Here is a 16577-nt window from a genome sequence, read left to right as displayed (position 1 = left end):
CAGTCATGTTTTTGGACTGTGGGAGGAAGCCGGAGAACCCGGAGAGAACCCACGCATGCACAGGGAGAACATGCAAACTCCATGCAGAAAGACCCCGGGCCGGGAATCGAACCCAGGACCTTCTTGCTGCAAGGCAACAGCTCTACCAACTGCGCCACTGTGCAGCCCGTCTCCCAATCCACAGGTGGTAATCCCAATCGCTGCAATAGAATGTGACTCTCCCATGCGAAGCTGTGTGGGATCTTATGAAACACAACTGCTTGTGACTTGACAATAGACTGTAAACCAACCCCCCCATTTGGGAAAGGGAGGAACTTTGTGTGTAGATGAGAAATCTACTTACAGTAGATTTCTCATCTACTGTAAGTAAATGAGAAATCTTGCATCTTTCAGGGATGTTGTGTGTAGTTTCTCCCTCTGCAGATCTATTTTATAAACAGTCAAGGAGTCCAAAGCAGCTAATGTGGGATTAACACTCTGGTTTGGGGATCCAGAGGTAATACGGAGGCAATCGGCTTGGGGCCAAAGAGATTTGGTTGAGGACTAGCTTCTTTAATATTTTTAATATTAAATATTTTTGATATTTAATATTAAAACATCATTTTACTATTGATCTATGTTAAAATACCAAGTGCCAATTATGGCAATTATGGCACTTTGCAATGCCATAATTTATCCAAACGAAACCAGACAGTCACAAATTACTATTGAAAATCTTGCTGGCACTGATTACCTGAAGGAATAGTGTGAGATTAAAAATTGCTTAAGTCACATTTATTTGTATAGAGATTGCTAGGAGTGTCTCTAATAGCTTCACAAATAATTTTATGTATTTTTTTGTAAATCATGTTATTTTTAACCCCCAGTGTTTGTGTTTAAATCAAAGGTTAGATCTTTAAAAAAAAAGAAAAGAAGGTGTGATAATAGAAAGATTGCATCATTTGAAGGCTTTTTGCAGGTCTTTACAAGGGGTGCCAATATGAGAATGTGATCTTTACTTACAAGAAGGAGTGTTTTATACAGTAATATATGTGCCATTAATTAAAAAATAGAAATATTTCATCAAATGTAGCAATGTTGCCTTATGAAAAAGAACATAACTGTATAAAATAGCAGCATTTAATGTCAACTCCAATATGACAATATTAAAGCACACGGTCTGTCTGACCTGCAGTCTGTGGGGCTGTCAGTCAGCAGCAGGAGGTACTTATTCTGGGTGAGGATCAGAGCGAAGCAGCTGTCTCTGGACGCACCGGAAGGTAACTTTGGCAGGTCCAGGATCTCCTTGCCTTCAACAATTGTCTCACAGTGACTTTGCAGCAGTACAATCTGGTGAGGTGGAGACAGAGCATCATGGCACACGAAGAGGCTGCCTTCAGCAGTCAGACGCACAAAACGTTTCTTCCACTGTTTGAAAATGAATCCACCTTCAGGAAAAAAATAAATAAAAATATGCACAGGACATTTTGAGTAATTACTGGAATAAAGAGGCCCAAAGAACAGCTTTCAAGGTTCCTACATGTTTTCCAGGTAATACTTCCTGACTTTTCCGCATCATAAATTTTAGTTGTTTTCTCCTAATCTTGTTATTTTTGCCAAACGAATGGAGTTGTGAAAAAAACAAGGTCGACAGCCATAAAAAAACAACAACAACACAAAAAACAGGATAGGCAGTTGTGGAAAAAACAAGGAAAAAAGTTTTGAAAAGATACAAGACCGTTGTGAATAAATAAGGTTGACAGTTGTGAAATAACAAAGACACTGAACTGAAATTTGCTCGCTGTACACAGATGTGTACTGTCTATAGCAACAATGCAAGCGGGGCTCAATCAGAGGCTCCTGGTGCCAAATGTAGCCTCTCACCTGGTGACTTTTAAAGACAATTGGCAGACCCTGTTTTTTGTTTTTTGTTTTTTTGTTTTTTATCTAAAAAGGAAACTGTCTGATTTGAGTTGACCACTGAGGTGAATCAGCATAAATCATTTTCAAATTGATATTTCTTTATTGGGTATCTGAGTTAACTCCTCCTTGTGCCTAAGACTGGGTTCAGGACCATACTGGCCACACTTATCCAGATTCGACAACAAATCAAACTGCATACATCTCCAGGCTGCGTGTGAACCTTAAGCATTAGGTGTGGCCTCAGCGATCACAGTGGCAGCGTGAGCAATGTACATGTGGATTAAAGAACGGACACTGTGTCATTCCATCATCCCACCAGATTAGATTAGAGAAAGTCAGATGGAGAGAGGATCAGGAGGCTGTGGACGCTGAATGCGATCAATCCACATGGATTTTCTCATTTCGAAAAGGTCTATTTATATGTAAGTAAAGAGAAAGGACCAACAGAAATGCTGTACTTTGCATGAAAAGTAAAAAAAAACAACTTAACTTTTCCTTTCAGGGCCTGCAGTAAAACGCTGGCTTTAGAACATACTAAAATGTATCATGACTGAGACTGCACAGTTAATTTCTGAACAATTCAAAATTTATTACAAAATTATTTATAAACGTTTGACATCATACATGCGAAGTAACACAAAATATGGTAAAGATTGCAAAACTTCCCTACAGCTGAATTTGGTTGTTGATTGTATTTTCCCTCTAGAGTACAGAGATGTTTGTCGCTCCGCTTTTACTCACCGTACATCCTGAGCACCCCGTGGTGTATCCCCGAGACATTCATGATTCCAGACTGTGTCGCGCAGTCCAGCGCTGTCACAGAGAAATACTTGTGGACGTTTGGAGCACAAGAGATTCAATGTGAGTTTTTAATGCCCACCCTTAATCCCCCTTGGTCAGCTGGGATGCTGCAGAGCCATAGCTCAGCAGATTGGTGTAAAAATGGGTTGTGATGATCTGCTGGACGCAAACTGTTGCACTGTGTGCAGAGAGTCAATGGAGAAAGATATTTTCTCATGTTTTTCTTTATTATCAGATCAATTTTACATACACAAAATCAGGATTGAATATAAATAAACAATATTGTGACAGAAAATCACCTCTGTCATCCTGCTGTCTTTCCACAGCAAACATGAAAACAAAACAAAAAAACAGTTGTCAACTTACTTTGAATCCAGTAAACAAAGATGACAAGACAATATATTTCCATATTCAGACTTCCATATTCAGCCCAGCTACTGGGGTCCACTTCATCAAAGTATTAGTTTTAATGCGCGCACACTTATTCAATGTTATTGCAGCCTTTTTATTATTACGCTAAAGCATTTTGAAGTTTCTTTCAAAATGCTTTCAAACGCTTGTTTGAAATTGTGTGTCACTCAGGATAGGATAATGAACAGATTTTGACACCATATTTATAATATATTTGACACATTAATAGTAGGAACACTCCTGAAATGATTTATTCTGATTACACGTGTTCACATCAGAATATCTGGTATTTTGACTTGGCAGGTGTTGTTTTATAATCTTCTGTATATAGGTGTGTGGTGACTATGCAAGTAATTTGTCATTTAAAAAATACCTAATAATCAAGTATTATTTAGTTACCATTTATTATCATTTGTTGAATAAAAAAGGAGGCTGCAGCCACATCACTAGTGATTCAGGATATGCAGCGCTAGAGATGGCTTACAGGCAGGTAGGCATGATGTAACAGAGTATAATCCAAAATACAATGTGAAAGCTTACAGATTTATCTACAAATCCACACGTAAGGTTATATAAAGAATAAAACTCCCAATATTTCAAAATGACCAAACTGGAAATAAATAAATTAAGAAATCACACGGTAGAAATGGATACTTGAAAAACTGATAATGACTGTAAAAATTACAGCCACATCTAAAGTTATTAATGTTATTACATACATGTGCATTGTGTGCTTACTTAATCTTACATACTGGCAACTATTAAAATCCCTTCTAGAAATAAACCACACTGGATGGACATGAGTGGTCCTAAAACAGGAATGAGGAGGATGGGTCAGGAGAAATGATACGTAGGGATGAACAGACGATACGTGGGAAGTGTCTTACACAGATGAGTGTGCTGCTAGGCCTGCTGGTTGATTAAAAGTATAATTCAGGCATGACCTTCCCTTCATTCCAAAAGTACTTTTTGTTTATTTGTCGATTAGGAAAGCTGATCTTCAAATTGCTTTCTGAAACAGTCTCCAGCAGGAAAGAAGTCCCAGCATCGTTCCTGGTACATCTTCCACACGTATGACTCCTGCAAGCAGAGGATGCAAGAACAAGAATTCAAAAGTTCAAAATTTAAAATGAAATAAAAAAATTAAAACACCTCAGACCGACCTGCCCAGTGTGTTCTGTCTCATCTTTGTTAATGAGATACATCAAGAAGAACCTGAAAATGAAACTCCAATATTAATCTGCTCTCATCTGCACCTGTGCAAACACTGCAGTACAGAGGAGATGCTTACATGTAGTTGGCCAAGTTATGTTCGTCAAAGGTGTGGGTCTCAAAGCCATGCGGGGTTGTATCAAAGTAGTCACTTCCAATGCCACATATGAAGCATTTTGTCTGCACAAAAATCAACAATGAAGATTATAAACACTCGTCCCAAATGTACTTTAAGGTATCAACCAACAATAACAGTACTATACTGTACCTCCATGTCCTCCTTAACCTGCTCCTGTTGGTCTCGGAGTTCTCCAAAGGCATCAATGATCAGACCTGCAGGGTTTTAACATATTATGATAGGAGTTGAAAATCTGTTGCAACCAAAACATCTGTTCAGAGTTTTATTTGTCGATTTTTCTGATTTCTCTTTAAGCCTTATGATATAATAAGGTTTAACAACAGTTTTCTGCCCTTCCTGCCTTTAGAGGCTGCTATTCAAAAGTATTAGGAGGAGACCAGAGGCCATAAGTAAAAGCTACAAAACACATTTGAAAGCTGAAAATGATGACACAGATCTGCTCAAAGTCTCATCCTCCAAGCCTGAATGAACCTGGACCTGCCTTGTTTCTTTCTTTCAAATACCCATGAAAATTGCCAACTTAAACCTTCTTCTCTCAGTAACAACATCCATGCCAAAGAGTGTTGCCTGACCAGCTTAGCTATGGTTCTTTCACTGAGTGGAAAAGATCAAATTTTTTTTTTACTTTGCGCTCCTTTTCAAAATAGTCTGATTCTGGTACCAGCCAGTTTCATTGTGCATCTCCATTTCAAGTATCTTCACATATTGTTCATTTAAAAACCATCATCCAGGATGTGTTTACCCTGAATAATGGCCAGCAGAATGACAATGACGAAGAAGAAGAAGGTTATGTCAAAGACCACTCGATAAAGCTCGTATTCGTCTCCTGCGGGATCTTCTATCTCGTCTCCAATTCCTCCACCAGCACGCACGCCCACGTACATATGGAACAGGTAGCACTGCACAGGAGAAAACCTCATACACATAAACTGGGGGGTTATATATGATTAAAATCAGCCGTCTTTTGCAAAAATCTGTGGTTTACAGTCATCATGTCGTCGCATTTCATGTCGGGCTCGTCTTCGTCCTCGCTCTTGTTGTAAAACTTGCGGAAGAAATTGAAAGCAACCACGGTGTAAAGATACACCACCACAGCCAGTAAGCCCACTGTCATCATGAGCTGCAACACACAGCACAAAAAAAAAAGTTAATAGTTCATTGTGCATCTCCATTTCAAGACGGCTAATAGTTAATTAAATAGTTAATTCTGACTAAAGCTAAAGATGCATTCTGAAGATCTTATTTTGCTCTTGCCTGTTTGCCGTTGTGTGTAACTGATGACAGGATAGTGCGTAGAGTTTTGACACCCATTGCAATGTCGAGCAAATGGCAGGCAAAGAAGAAGTTGTTGTAATGACCAAGCAGGGACATCACCAGGTACCAACAAAGATAAAGGAAGGTCTACAGGAAAATACGGGAAATAAAGTATCAAGGGGATGGACAAAGCACAGAGTGAAATATACAATTACTCATTTTCTTACCCCGTCTGTGAACACAACTCCAAATTTCCAGATCTGGTACTTGATATCAATGGAAGTCACCCTAAAACATAAAATATGGTTTAATAATTACTTTTTTCAGTCGAAAGTAAATATGTAACCCATTTTCTTGTCCTTTTATAGCAAAGCTCTACTTCACCATGCAAACACAGAGTTGTCTGGCTCCTCTTGTTTCTTCTCATGTTGCTGACTGACATCCAAAGAGGCTAAATCAACGCCCAGCAGCTCAGCAATTCTTTCTCTCCCATAAATATCTCCATACTTATCCAGGACCTGGATACAGACAGTATGTTACATATTAGAGAGCCTAAAATCTCTATTGCACCACAATCAAGAATCCACTCACTTTTCGTTTGACAAATTTATCCCAGTAGTTGTTTGGGAAAGAGCTGAAAAGACAAGCAACATGAAGCATTAACTGCATTAACAGAAACCTAATAATTCTGATATTATTTAATAGTATCTGTAATGAAACAGCCATTTCTTCCTCCGGTCTCCCTACGGTGTGTTCAGGACTAGACGATCCCATTGGCCCTTGATGTCGTCATCCTCAGGCTGCTCAGTGATGTAGAGGCCATCAAACTCCAGCTTTCTTGCAAGTTCCTTTTCTCTTTTAAAGATCACCAGCGGGATCTGATGAAACCAGACTTAAGTTAAAAATTGCTTCATTGCTAGAATAATAAGCTAATAATTTTTGTTTTCAACACTGATGCACAAGTATTCATTCCTCTTTTTCCAAATCTGGTCAGATTACAACCATAGATTTTCAGTTACTTTGTGATTACTGCAAAGTAGTGTATTATTGCAATGTGATGAAAAATGATACCTGCTTACAAATATAAAGCTCAAAGGCGGGGTGTACATTTATCTTTACTGGAGTACCCCAATTCAAATCCAATGCAGCCTGTTGACTTGGACGCTTTAGGCTGCATTGGATTGAAGAATCAGGCATCCCACAGTTGTGGCTTAACATGACAAAAATGTGGAAATATCGAAGGGGCATGAATACTTTTGCAAGACACTGTAAAAAGTAAGTGCAGGTATGTTTTGTGATACCTTCAGACAGTTGTACCCAATGATACAAATAAATGAAATGACTGTATGGAGAATGGCTAGGAATGACAGTGTGGGCTGCATGTATCCAGTGCTCTCCTCTAAATAGTAATAAAGTAGAACATCTTCTTCCTCGTCTTCTCCTCCTCCATCTGCTCCAGATCCTTCAGCTTCATCCCCAGAGCCCTCAAACAAGCCAGAATCCTCAAACAACCCGCTTCCCTCTGACAGTCTGGATCCCTCCATCTCATTTCCTTCAGGTGGCGTATCAGAGACCTTTACAAAACAAAAGACCAAGACGAGCCATAAAATCTATTGCTGCCAAAGAACAGAAAGTCAGAATGTTTAGTAGGCCTAATTCAGCTACAATCTGTACAACATCTGAAAACAATGTTTCAATACAAAATGCTTTACCCGGTAGAAAAGAAGAATGAAGTTCAGGGCAAATGCAAGGAACAAGGCCAAAAATCGCAGATTGTAGAAGTTCCTGGAGAGGTAGTTCTGGTAAAGAGAGGTAAGCATTTGTGGTGCTCCATAAACAATTTAAAATGGCATGCCATTACATTAGTTTTTACCACAAAAGGAACAATGCCCTCACCATGAATTTATTTCTTTGAGTTTCCAGCTCAGTCCAGATTTGAAAACCCTCGGGCTTCTTCTGCTTTTTCTCTTTCTTGGCTGCAGATTTCTTTGGTTCTTGTGGCTTTTCTTCTTTGCTCTTGGCTTCTTTCTCTGATTTTTCACCAGTTTCAACACTGGAAATGAAACACACAAGTTTCATTGTATAATTTCAGTCATCAACATCAACTTGGCACTATTGATCCATCTTAATGTGCTTTGCTTTGATCGATATCGTTGTTACTTTCTAGTACTTAGATTTTAAGTCAGTTTCCTACACATTAAGTACTTAATAGAAAACTTAAACGTACTCTGACTTTTCTGGTTCTGGAGGGGTTTCTTCCACAGGTGCAGGCTCAGGTGGTTTTTGGCTTGCATCAGACTCTTCTCCTGGCTGTAGTGAAACGGAAAGATCATCCATAATACAATAGTTTTTTTCAGATTAGTGATTTTTTAGAGATGTCCTTACCATTTTTCTCTTTGTAATGGGAGACCCTTCAGGAGTCGGAGGTTCAACTGGTTCCTCAACACCCATATCTCCAAGTCCACCTGGAGCATCCATACCCGGAATCCTTCCTCCTTCATTTTCCTGCGTGTCCTCCTCTTCCTCTTCACCACTCCCAGATTCACCAGTGTCTGTTGTCCCCCCAGCTTCTTGTTCTTCCCCTGTCCCCAGCTCTCCTGGTCCATCTCCGTGCACGTCGTCTTGAGTGGGATCTGGCATACTTGCTAAAATCTCAGTGACTGTTATGTTTTTAGCTCCCTCCACCAATCCACCTCCAAACAGCGCTTGCCAGATGATCATGAAGAAGCCTTTGCACACATTGTAAATGAAGGTCAGGATGCTCATCAAGATAGCCCAGAAGAACTTGGACAAAGCCACCATGATCTCCTTAAAGGTCATCTTTCTGATTCTGCGATACTGTCTGCGGAGGTTACGGAAGGTGAAGATGCTGAGGAAACTCGACATGCTGTGGAGGAAGTCTGTAAACGCTGAGGTTGATTCGGGTCGCCCTTCGTCGCCATTGCTATCTTCATCCCCGCCTCCTTCGTCTCCCTCATCATCCTCTTCTCCCTTCTCCTCTTCTTCCTGCTCTGAAATCTGTGAAGCGATATTCATCTCAAAGATGGTATCCTCACAGAAGTTGACGAACATCTCCATTTTCTCAGATTCCCCGCCCTCGTTGACGACATCAAATATAAACTGCCGTTTGGACTCTCGCACTTGTGGCATTTCCCACTGTCTGCGGTTGACTTCGCTGATTTCAAAGTAGATGCGCTCAATCTTTCTACTAGCGCCCATTATCTCAATACGGCCAAGGAATGGGCGGAAATAGTTGAGCACACTCTCTGCTTGCTCCAGGAAATTCTGCAGCCGGGAGTCGTGCGGCACATGCTCAGAGAGGTTGGTGAGCAGGACTGCGATGTTGAACCCGATGTCCTTGGCTGGCTCTTGAAAACGATTGGAAAACTCCTCGTAATTGATCATGTCGTTCTCATCTGCTTCTGAGCAGGACAAAAGAAACTGGATCTCAGAGGGGGAGTACTGTTTCTGACTGTCCATAGCCTTCTGAAAGTCCTTCTTGGAGATCAGCCCTCGAGGGTCAGTGACATAGTCACGGAAAGCATCAGAGGCAACAATGTCTTTCAGTTTGAGAAACATGTCAAAGAACTTGAGAATCATCTCAACGTTGCTGGAGGACTCCACCAACATGTCGACCATTTGTCGCGCAATTGTTCCATTAACTATGTTCCCTGAAACAAGAATAAAAAAAATCAAACAAGTGATCTAAAGGCATCACATGAATCAAGTTTATTTGGCAGTATTTAAGTTGTTTTTTTACCCTCTAATAGTGAGAGCAACATAACAACCATGTCTTTTTCGAGGTCAAGAAGCTCCTTCAGCAGAACAATCTGGCTGGAGTCCTGTGGTCATAAAGAAATGCGGTAATGATATCATGACTGGAATGCAGTTGGTAATAAAGTACAAGATATTGTACTCAGTGGACAACTTAAACATATAAGGAAGAATTAGCAAGGAAGACATGTCTTATTATGAGACATCTATGGATAACTTTTATAGAAAACATTCACTGTGCGTTCATTTCAACTGCCTAATTTAAGAATACTGAACTTATGCAAACTTCTTGGTGACATGATGTAACAAAACTGAACATAAAACAGTAATGTCAACTATTATTTTGGGTCATTTTTGTTTGAGAACATTTGTTAAACTCTGCTTTATTATGATGCTTTTCGCACAATATTCTTACTTCTCTTTCATTTAATGTTGTTTGCATTGAAATCTGCACCGGCAAGTCAAAGCTTTACAAAAACTCATTTGAAAAATTATATAAAAAGTTATGATAAATGCATTTTCGTTTTGTATGTTTGAGTTACGTCCATTTGTGCACCTGTGCCAACTTCATCATCATGTGGGCAAACACATGAAGGAATCCAACAATAGCATCCCACAGTCTGCTGTGGGCTAAGGACTGCTGGTTGCCTGTACACGGGCCCTGCAGAAAACAAAAAGGCTCCTTGTTACAAACTAACTTTCAAAGAAACAACATAAATTGGTAATTTGTTGTAAAAGTACCTGAATATATTCTGTTAAGCTGTTAAAAATCTGTTTTGCCACTGTCATAGCTTTGGAGAAATTCTTTTTGCCTGGATCATCAATGATATCCTTCCCAGAATAATACCAGTAGAAATCACTGATAGATTCCTTGATTGGAAAAAAAACAACAACAAAAAAAACTGTTAAAAGCATTGGATTATTTGAAAATTATCTATACAAACACTGACTCTGGAATGATTTGCTCACATGTACTGCACACTTTATTATTTTAGGTCTCTAATAATATTCACCATGCGCTGTGTAGGGCAGATTACTGTCAAAGTGTACCTGGAGTCGAAGGAGGTAATCCACAGTGCAGATGATGACGTTGATGCTGGTTGTGCTTCCTGTCTGTGTCCGCAAGTAGTTTTGAAAATCTGCGGAAACAGGATTATTCAGCTTGCAAAGTCTGTTTTGATGGAATTCATAGTTGATTTGATTTCAGTCCAACTTGAATCTGAAACATGACTTGTTCCCACCATTATTGTGTCCTTCACAGAGGAGCTGCAGGAAACGGAACAGGTCACAAGTGAACTCATCGTCCGCCATGACTTTCTCATCTTCAGAGGAAAGATTAACACAAATAAATGCATGACTCAAAGTACCTGAATTCACCTAGATTATTAAACAAAATGAAAAAAAAGGATTGCTGGCAACAACTTAAACATATCTCTTAAGAATTGATTAAATAAATTTTTTAACTTACCATCATAGGTAAATGAGTTTTAGTGTCACATACTGCAACTGTCACCGCTTACAAAGAGTTATAAATACGTGGTTAATTTGAAGACACAGGTATGCAGTCATATTTTATGTCAAACAACATACAAGAGGTGCTAACAACAGATACAAACACGTCAGGTGAAAACAAGCTGCAGTGGAAAACAGCCACATTAACAACAAGTATAAATTGAACTAAGAATCCACTGCTTGACAAATGGAGAGATGGAATTAATGGCAAGATTTTAAAGCGTTCAGGGGTGAACTGATTAGTTAGCCATATTTATACTACATTGCAGAATGCAAAAATTGTAAAGTGCACAAAAATTACAGATGTGGCCCTTTTATCTGTTTTCTAAAGTCCTCTGTATGTAATAAAGCTTTTTCGGACGAGGTGCTAGATCTGAAAACGTTTGCCTCCAAAACAAGTAAGGTGGTGATCATTTTCACAATGTATATATAGCATGCTCCAAAATGGGACTTCAAAAATAACACAATTGTATAATACCAATATTCATACTTCTCACTAAAGCAGAAACAATCTAATGTTTAGTTTTCTATGTTTGTCCCATTTCCATTTCATCATAATTGTCTTTTGTCTTGTTAGGTGGGAACATTTATGGACACATTTAGAAGTTGCTTAGGATAAAGAGATGTATAACATCCATATATTTTCCAGAAAACTAAACTTCAGTTGGTGTTTGCATACAATAAATTGAGGGCAAAAAGTTTGGATCGAACACCTCGTGCCTGACAAATTGACAATTGACTAATCAGCTGCCCCATTTTAATGACGATTTATACTACCATGCTTTCCAAAGCAGTGCACCCCTGCCTGCAGTGAACACACACAAACACTGAACAATTCAGGACATGTCAATTAAATGTAAGAGAGGACATTGTCCATCAACGTTAGTGATGCACCAATCAATTATCCAGACAAAGAAATGAGACCAATTTACATTGATTGGCTCATTGAGTGGTTTGTTTCACGTCTGCATCGACAGAATCAAAACAGAAATGACCCACTTTATCCCCATCTACAAATGCATCAACATATTGTGAATCTTATTAAGTCAGCTTTACCAAGTTACCGAGCAAAACTCAAATTTATTGATCAGACCTCGAAGGAGAAGAAAGTTTGTCAGTGAATGCCTGATTGGCGCATCTCATTGAAATGTTGAAGGGAATCCAGTATTAGATCAGTCTGAGGCTCTAAGGGACCAAACAAAAAGTCCAATGTGAAAATGACTTTTGAGTCAACTTCCTGTTTCCATCTAGGTTTATCTTTTAAGGCGTGCAATCAGAGTTGAATGGAAAATTAGTTGTTTGGGTTGGAACAAGTAAATGAACATAAAATATTGGATTCCATTCATGGCATTTAAAAATGGAAAACACATGGAATATCGAGTGCCAAAAGTGCCATAATGTAAAACAAAATTAACAAACCAAATCAACATTTATATGTGAAATTTGGAATAAAATTAAAAGTGTTTTTTAATTAAGTAAATACTAACAAAATGAATCTATACATAACTAATCCATAACATAATACGTACTGATATTCATATAAACAATTCAATTCAACAGTAATCAAAATTATGAGATATTATAAAATAAGAATACAATTTTATTTCAGTATACATTGAATTATTTAATATTTGCTGAAAAGTGAATTTATCTTAGGCTTCCGCAAGTTTAATAGGGAGGGCTAACAGAGCCGCGGAGCCTAACAACCAATCAAATGTCAGGCTGAATCCGACATCATGATGACGTAATTTCTACTTTCTAAACACCAGAATAACAAGGGAGCATTGATTAAGAATTGTTTATTAGCCTCAATTTCTGAAGTTTAACTACACTAAAATTATAATTCATTTAAATAGTTTGGGAGAACATAGATGATGACGTTTAAATTACATTTGGGAAAGTATTTTAAGGCCACACCTCAAACACAATGTGTTATGGTGTGGGATTTGTGCTTGATGAGAACAAAAGCAAAGGACCTTGTGGAGATAATGGCTTAAGCTGGTTAGTGAGAGTCCCTAACCACAACAAATTAAGTCACAGGCCTTTCAAGTTAAAAGGGCGCTAAGCAACATAGAAATCAAGATTACAGTTTGCAAGTCAGATCAGGGACAGCAGCCTTAAAGTGAAATTAGAACCCAAATCAACTTGTTGTTGCTGATAGACTGTCCTGTGGGCTAATGAAACTAAAAGTGGAGTGTTGGGTAACATTAAATTTAGGGGGAAAAGAGCGAACTTTCAAATTCCTCATTAAACTGGCATTTAGAGAAGAGTGGTTATTTGGTCATTTTGACTAACCTAACACAGAAAAATGTCATTGTGAAATCAAACTTAGGAAAATATTTTGATTTGTCTTGCTAAAGATCTGGTTTCAATTCATATTTAGTAGATAAACTATGCAGTTGTTGGATTGTGCTCCTTTTGACCCTCGATAATGGTGGAAGGTGCACACCAGGTGCGAACATGAACAATGGACAATCCCCTCTCAACAGAGTCATCATCATAAAAAAAAAAATAAAAAAAAGATAATTGAGCAAGTGAGACAGGGGAATGAGAGAGCAGAGAGGCCGATGGAGAGGATGATGATTTACCCCGATCTAGGTTCATGTCTGAGGACCATGAAAGGAGGGACATGGGGAGGGTGGCAGTGATCATGGGGAAGGGAGAGAGGAACAGTGTGTTGACAACAGCAGAGGACTAAGAGATGAGGTTGGGGAGGATATTAACAACATTCCATGGCAAAATCATTTTGGTTGAAATTTCTAATTATTCTCCAGAATTAGACCACTAATAGACATACAAATGAAATGATTTTTTTTTGGACTAAATTCTGTTACATTTTCACCGTGTTAATGGTACTTATGTTAGCAAACTTGTCATTCTATCAGATCAAATTTGTGTTTTAATGTTGAAGATGGTAAGCAAATAAAACAAAATGAATTAAATAGTAAATTACTTATTTTGGATTCACATGGAGAACTTATCTGATATCTTGTTGAGAATGCGCAGCAAAGAGTACGTACATTTAATTACTTAGCAAAAAATATCAAACTATGGTGTGATATCATTTTCACTGTCTGCATCTTAAATATCTTATGCATGAAAGTTAGAGAGAAGAAATCAGAGACTTACTTGTTCCTTCCTCTGAAACCATGCCAAGCCCCTCTGCCTTGTTTTGCCTCTCAAAGGCATTTAAATCCAGTACGCTGTTTAAAACATAAACCTTTGATTTCATTCAGTAGTCCTAACTGGTCAGAAACATACAACTACTTTACTATTCTCCACAGAAAATAGCTTAAGGACTGAAAACCAACCAGCACGTCTGCATTAGAGCTTGGACGCTCAAAAAGAAGCCCACATCCTTTTTGTCTTTCAGGTACTCCAACATTTTCTGACAATACAGTGGAAGAAAATCAGTTTTAAAACGGCGTCACTAAATTAACAAATAAACGGCTTGTTTCAGAAACACATACCCGCTGAACCTCGCTGTTTCCACCATTAAGGATAGAAATACCCAGCTTGAGGGTTGTAGATACCATTGGGCCAGTTTCACCTAGAAAACAAAGGAAGATTCGCGCACAGGGAGACAGTGAAGGAAAATATTCTTTAGAGTAAAAACAGAGGAAGATTACCTTTGCAGGCACTTATCATTTGCAGGACCATTTCTGCAGCGCCACGGTTATGAAGTCTGGACTGTTGGTAAAGAAGCCTTTGCTTCTCCATTTCTTTTTCCTTTGGTGGGCAGAAATCAGGATGAGTTTTTGGTGGTGATACATTTCACACAGATCATTAAAATAGGAAGGTGAGGCTCTTTACCAATTGGTAACGTATTCAATTAAAGAGCGCCACCTATCACCGTAGTTAAGGTGACACAGTTTAATAATTCCTTGTTACAATATATGAGAAAGAAGGTATATTAATCCGCACACAATTAAGTTGATCTTTACTCTACATTTAATCTACATTCATTCATAATTTGAACCTTTATGAAAAATAAATAAAATGTTCTAACATTAGTAAAATATAATAATCAATACTGTATATTACTTAAGCCACAGAGATGGTTTGCTTTTTTAGTAGATCAACATGTTTTGGTATTTCTATGGTATTTGTATGGACAGTTGTCATACCTTCTTGGAGCAGGGGAAAAAGAAAAGTTAGTTTCTGCCATTTTAGAGAAGCTAGATTCCAATTTTGTAATATTTCCAGAGGACAGTAAATTGTGCAGTTTTACACCAAGTCCCTTTAGAGCGATACATTGAAAAATAATGCTGTATATTTATTTTCTATTTCTTTTTGTAATCACAAGGGGCTAAACTCTTGACCGCAGCAGGCGGCAGCCAGAGTGACCTCAGTTTAAAGAATCAGAGCATATAGTGGAGCACTCGAAGCAGTGAAGTAGTTTAGAAATGTACAATGTGTCATTCACTTCAGTTTAGGTTTAAGGATTAACACCGTTAAGATTGCATTTTTCCTGTTACTGCACTAACCATGGTTTAAACTTGCACTGACTATGAAGGTTTCTTCACAAATCTTAAAATGTAAAAACTCTGTTGACTGCCTTTAAATGCTACAAATTGCCACAATCCTGCTAAAAATAGACCTGGATTGTCGATCACTATAATTATTTATTTTTCATCTACAGCACTAAAGTTTCCTTACATGCATCATTAGGAATTATCACTACTATTTCAAAGTGTCTGTCTTTTACACACATTCTCATAGCTCAGTTCATTAGTAAAGGATCTGTTACACTAATTCTTCACGTTTGCTGGCTTGAGCAAGCGTTGGACTACAGGAAATGACCCCACTGATTTGGCATATTGCCCCCAGTATCGTTTCCAAAGTATCTCAGTTGCAGAAACTCTGCAAATAAGATGTTTTGGACAGAGGCTAACAACTACCCACTGGGATTCCTCTTTATTGGCATTTCATGGTAATGTTTCAATTAAGAAATATATCGACGACAATACAAAGAGGTATTATTTTTACTTTGAAATAAAATGACATGTGCAAGAAGACAATGGCTGTCAAATGAAAGTCCTGAATTTAGAGAACATTCATCTGCTCAACCAATTCACAAATCATTTTTAGAAAACCTTTGATCCCCGCCCTCCCTTGCCTCCCACCACCACCCTCCCACCCACATACATTTAGCTGTTTTCTACCCACTATGTGTCGTGCGACCTGAAAGTTACGCTCGAGCTCGTGTCACCGACAGTCTAGTGATATCAAATTGTTCTAGGATTTTTGTGTGCTAACTTTTGAAAGCGTGACTGCATGAACAGACTGCCAACTGTGATGCGTGTCCTATTCTGGCTTTCACTGTAGTCAGTTTGCTATGTGAGTGGGGGAAGGGAGCATGGGTCAGCAGCATCCAGTCAGTGAGACGGGTGTTATGAAGGTGAGGGACATTACATGGAGCAGTGGAAGAAGCGAAAGAGAGAAAGACAACAGGCAGCAATATAAACTGGGAGGAATAACATTGTCCTTGATCTTCCTTAACAGCATCTTGAGGTATTTTGAAAGATCAAATAGTCTTAAAAAGCTCTGACTTGAGGAATGTCTTACTCCC

The 16577-nt window shown here is 38.5% G+C and overlaps 1 protein-coding gene across 8 annotated transcripts in view; it reads right to left on the bottom strand.

Annotated features, from left to right (window-relative positions):
- Positions 1-2926: 2926 nt before the first annotated feature.
- The window catches only part of LOC122844448 (ryanodine receptor 1-like), a 55044-nt gene continuing 41393 nt past the window's right edge, over positions 2927-16577 (bottom strand). For 5 of the 8 annotated variants that reach the window (XM_044139887.1, XM_044139891.1, XM_044139888.1 and 2 more), the window contains 26 exons: positions 14635-14734; positions 14476-14555; positions 14317-14393; positions 14135-14208; positions 13594-13611; positions 10735-10815; positions 10544-10632; positions 10235-10363; positions 10050-10154; positions 9480-9561; positions 8105-9390; positions 7947-8029; positions 7616-7772; positions 7432-7518; positions 7021-7293; positions 6467-6597; positions 6311-6353; positions 6104-6237; positions 5947-6007; positions 5720-5866; positions 5451-5585; positions 5208-5364; positions 4595-4659; positions 4406-4506; positions 4278-4329; positions 2927-4194 (listed from right to left, as the gene is read on the bottom strand). In XM_044139887.1, coding sequence (XP_043995822.1) covers positions 4099-4194; positions 4278-4329; positions 4406-4506; positions 4595-4659; positions 5208-5364; positions 5451-5585; positions 5720-5866; positions 5947-6007; positions 6104-6237; positions 6311-6353; positions 6467-6597; positions 7021-7293; positions 7432-7518; positions 7616-7772; positions 7947-8029; positions 8105-9390; positions 9480-9561; positions 10050-10154; positions 10235-10363; positions 10544-10632; positions 10735-10815; positions 13594-13611; positions 14135-14208; positions 14317-14393; positions 14476-14555; positions 14635-14734 — 3843 coding nt within the window. In that variant the 3' untranslated portion in view covers positions 2927-4098. The remainder of the gene's footprint in view (positions 4195-4277; positions 4330-4405; positions 4507-4594; positions 4660-5207; positions 5365-5450; positions 5586-5719; positions 5867-5946; positions 6008-6103; positions 6238-6310; positions 6354-6466; positions 6598-7020; positions 7294-7431; positions 7519-7615; positions 7773-7946; positions 8030-8104; positions 9391-9479; positions 9562-10049; positions 10155-10234; positions 10364-10543; positions 10633-10734; positions 10816-13593; positions 13612-14134; positions 14209-14316; positions 14394-14475; positions 14556-14634; positions 14735-16577) is intronic. The other 3 variants (XM_044139890.1, XM_044139893.1, XM_044139895.1) reach the window with 1 other exon arrangement.

This window comes from Gambusia affinis, linkage group LG15 (assembly GCF_019740435.1).
Source record: "Gambusia affinis linkage group LG15, SWU_Gaff_1.0, whole genome shotgun sequence".
In the NCBI taxonomy this organism is placed as follows: Eukaryota; Metazoa; Chordata; class Actinopteri; order Cyprinodontiformes; family Poeciliidae; genus Gambusia; species Gambusia affinis.
The sequence above is the reverse complement of the archived record's forward strand: the minus strand, read 5'-3'. Positions and strand labels throughout refer to the sequence as shown.